General features: G+C 28.1%; 2 protein-coding genes across 2 annotated transcripts in view; both read right to left on the bottom strand.

The window, feature by feature from the left end:
- Window positions 1–25: 25 nt before the first annotated feature.
- Window positions 26–2,234, bottom strand: LOC108572152 (putative ATPase N2B). The gene is made up of 8 exons (XM_017934352.1): window positions 2,135–2,234; window positions 1,656–2,049; window positions 1,184–1,369; window positions 868–1,109; window positions 627–798; window positions 422–562; window positions 220–339; window positions 26–148 (listed from the first exon to the last, which is right to left on the bottom strand). The coding sequence occupies exons 2-8, from the start codon at window positions 2,031–2,033 to the stop codon at window positions 26–28; spliced, it is 1,362 nt and encodes a 453-aa protein (XP_017789841.1). The 5' UTR covers window positions 2,034–2,049; window positions 2,135–2,234.
- A 702-nt stretch (window positions 2,235–2,936) lies between these two features.
- Window positions 2,937–3,858, bottom strand: part of LOC108572429 (rab-like protein 3) — a 3,556-nt gene continuing 2,634 nt past the window's right edge. The window contains exons 2-5 of the mRNA XM_017934670.1: window positions 3,598–3,807; window positions 3,371–3,519; window positions 3,187–3,300; window positions 2,937–3,116 (exon numbers count right to left, since the gene is read on the bottom strand). Of these exons, the coding sequence (XP_017790159.1) occupies window positions 2,937–3,116; window positions 3,187–3,300; window positions 3,371–3,519; window positions 3,598–3,807 (653 nt within the window). The remainder of the gene's footprint in view (window positions 3,117–3,186; window positions 3,301–3,370; window positions 3,520–3,597; window positions 3,808–3,858) is intronic.

Here is a 3,858-nt window from a genome sequence, read left to right as displayed (position 1 = left end):
AAATTTTAATTAATATAAGTAATCATCATCTATAATGTTGCCACTGTTCCCAATATTGTGTAGTTTGCATTTCAGAAAGTCGTGATATAGTGCGATCAAAAGCAAAAAGTTCTTCTTCTCCAGTAAAAAGATTAGATTTGTGATCGTCCTGTTAATAAAATAAGATTACGAAATCATTTAAAAACAATTAAGAATAGCACTTTTCATTATGTAACATACTGAGCCATGTGATATTTTTAAATCATCCATTAACATTCGTTTTTCGTCTGTATATTCATTCTCTGTGTCTGGTACAAAAAGATCTGTATGTGGTACAACTGCAGAAATAACAACTCTCACCTAAAATATTTTGTTTATTTATAAATAATATTTGCAGTAATTAAAATGATTAAATTCTAATTAAATAGAAATACAACGTTACCTTGTTATCATATAACGTGTCGATTAATGTAATAAATCTTCTAGTTTGCGATTTACATTGAATACCTAATTGTGGCACATCTCTTATAATAACAGTATGAAATGCTTGACTTATTTCCAAATAGTCACTAGCACCAAGTGGCTATAAATAAAAAATAATGTCTTATACTGTTTTAAAAGTTGGGGAAAAATGTAAGGCAACTTACTCTATCACATAACTCTTCAAAGGTTGAATCCAACACTTGACCACATGTTCTTTCAAAAGTTACATTACGACCTCTTATGTTAAGAATTCTTGACCTCACAACGTCATTTTCCTTTGAGCATAAAAATTTAAACACCTTATCTATCTTATCACTTGTTGCCTCCTTTCCTTTTCTACAATAAATAATTGTACTTAGAAAACATTTTTTAATACATATTCTACATATGAATATTTTTACATACATGAAATAAATCTTTTCATCTCTAAGTCCTGTTTTTAATCTATAATCTATACCTGAATCTAAAGAATTTATAATACAATAATTTTTTAAGATTTGTATAAATGGAATAAAATTTCCTCGTTGTAAACCATTTTTGTATAAATCATCAGGTGCTCTATTACTAGTTGCAATGACTATTACACCATTATTAAAAAGTTCAGTAAATAATCGTTTCAATATCATAGCATCTGCAATATCAGTTACCTATGATATATAAATTCTATTAATATATGTTATGTTAATTCATGTATAACTGGTTGTATGTTTCACAATTAGACCTGAAATTCATCGAAACAAAGTAACCAAGCTTCTTCGGTAATACTTTTGGCAACTGGTGGTATTGGATCAAATGGTTGAAGTTTTGTACTACTAACATCTCTTACAATATTTTTCTTTACTTCATGCACTTTATTGTGTACATCCGCCATAAAAGAATGAAAATGAACTCTCTTTTTATTTTCAATCTAAAGTAGTGTTTCAAAATAATTACTTATTTGGTTTTTTAATTTAGAAAACTTATTTTATAATGTACTGCATATGGAAAGCCATTTGTAGTACCTTAATCATAGTTCAAACATTTTCTTTATATCATTATCTCCCCTACATAAAGTAAATCCTTTGTTGCAGCAAATATTTTATTAAATGTATGAATTATGCTGAAAAATATTATGAATTGTCATAATGGATAATCAATAACATACATTTTGGCTTCCCATGTGCAATACTTACATGAATTGCAAACTGAGATACCTGGCAGCATTGGTAGAAAAGATCCATCAACATTGTTTTACCTCCACCAACTGCTCCATAAAGATATAATCCTTTTGGTGGTTGTTTCCTTTTTCTACCAAGCCATTTGTCTAATATGTTAAATTCTTCTGGTTTATATCCCTTTATTTCTTCATAGATGCCTTGCAATGTTTCAGCAACTTTCATTTGATGTTGATCTTTCATTAGCTCTCCTTTTACTAATTTATCCTGCAGGACACTAATTGGTCCTTCTTTGGTTTCAGCAATATCATGAACATATACATGATTTGGTATAAAATCATAATTTGGTTGAAATCTTAGCAGCAAATTTGTAAAATGGTTTTGACTATGAAATTTTCTTGGTAGCAAAGAAATCATTATAGATGAATATATGCTAAAGAAAAGGTCATAATTTATTACTTATATATATTATTTATACGTATTATTAATTATCAGATAAAAGAAATGTTCATTCTTACAGACAAATGTTTGGCAAATATGCATTTAATTTAAAAAATCAAATTAAATTGACCACATGCAATAGAAATTTGAAGTAGACACAATTAACGTTATTCACGTATTCAATCGAATTTACGTTTGACAGACAACCAGGTGATACATGATAACCTTTATATTACGTATGAAAATGTATTATACATATCTACCTTAGAATAGAACACACACACCAGGAAATTTAGAAAGGTAGGTGTGAAACATCACATTACAGGTATGAAAAATTAAATGATTGAGAAAGATATCATCAAAGCATATCACTTTCCCTTCCTTATGTTCTTATCATTATATTGTAATCAATACCATCGTGATATTTTAACATTACTAAATGGAAATTTAGTAAAAAGTGAAGTTCAGTTTTTGAATCTTATATCTATCGCGCGTAATGTTATGACGTAATTAAAAAAAATGTGAAACCATCGGATCTCATGTGCATTAATGATCGTTCATAAGAGCAATAGTAGGAAATGCGTAAAACCTTACTCACAAGATAAAATACAGTTTGATGAAAACAGGCACGAAAAAAACAGCCTTCATCTTTCAACATTTTAATAAAATAAATACTTTATTCCCTTAATATATGTAATTATACGAGAAGTTAACCATGAAATGTATAACAGTTTTTAATATTTTATTAAAAATGTTTAATACAATTGTATTTCATATAAATATATACTTCATACAAATTAGGAATGTAATATGAACTGAGAAATTTAGGTACAAAAGCTCTAGTAATTTTAAAATAAATTTGATAAATTTCCTGAATTTTCAATCATTATGATATATTTTTGAGCTATATGGAGCATTATATATTGGCAGTCTTCGTTTGTCAGGGCTGATTCCTTCTCTTGATGAATAATAGCGTCTCTCAATAACTTTATCAAAAAACCTGCTCAATTTAACAGATGAGCTAGAACCAGCAGCTAGGGATCTCACTTGACGGCAATCCTGTAAGAATAATATTCACTTGAAGCAAATAGCATTAATATTTAATAGTTTTACAGAACAACTAAGATACCAAAAATATTTCATCAGCACCACATTCCTCTGCAATAGTTGAAGAACGTCTATGGACACTTGATCTCACTTCTGCAACTAGGTCTAATTTAGTACCAATAACTAAAATTGGTATCTAGAAAATCATATTTAATTTACATAAGATGACACTACAAAATTATATATTTAGTGATAATTTGTTCTACCTGAGTGGACCCTACAAATTTTTCTGGATCAAAATCATCAAATGGCTTTGATTTCATATAATTACTATCTTTACTCAGAACTTCTTCAAGCCATTTTTGAAGATTCTGCTGTGACTTTCTGTTTGTTAAATCATGGACTAATATGATACCTACATCATTAATAATGACATAATTATGAAATTCCTACATTATACATTTAGCATTAATCGCATATTTTATACTTATACCATTTGTAGGATTATAAAAGACAGATCTTGTATTTTTGTGATTCTGACTTCCACCAACATCCCATAATTCAATAAAGTACCTCCTCTGATTAGGAGTTCCTTCTTTATATTCATGTAATTTAACTTCTACTGAACAACCTATAGTCCATGAAGGATTATTAATAGGTTGTTGCTGACATATTAAATGCGTCAACGATGTTTTTCCAACACCTAAAAATTGAAAGAAAGATATTATTTATTAAATTATAAAAATTCATATTT

This window comes from Habropoda laboriosa, unplaced genomic scaffold (genome assembly GCF_001263275.1).
Source record: "Habropoda laboriosa isolate 0110345459 unplaced genomic scaffold, ASM126327v1 scaffold34, whole genome shotgun sequence".
NCBI classification, from domain to species: Eukaryota; Metazoa; Arthropoda; class Insecta; order Hymenoptera; family Apidae; genus Habropoda; species Habropoda laboriosa.
This window is presented reverse-complemented; position numbering and strand designations above follow the sequence as displayed.

Coding starts and splice junctions, on each gene's coding strand:
- LOC108572152 (XM_017934352.1), bottom strand. CDS start 2,033: ATGATTTCTTTGCTACCAAGAAAATTTCATAGTCAAAACCATTTTACA. Junction 799..867: donor GATGAAAAGATTTATTTCAT/GTATGTAAAAAT, acceptor TATTTATTGTAG/AAAAGGAAAGGAGGCAACAA. Junction 149..219: donor TAAAAATATCACATGGCTCA/GTATGTTACATA, acceptor TTTTATTAACAG/GACGATCACAAATCTAATCT.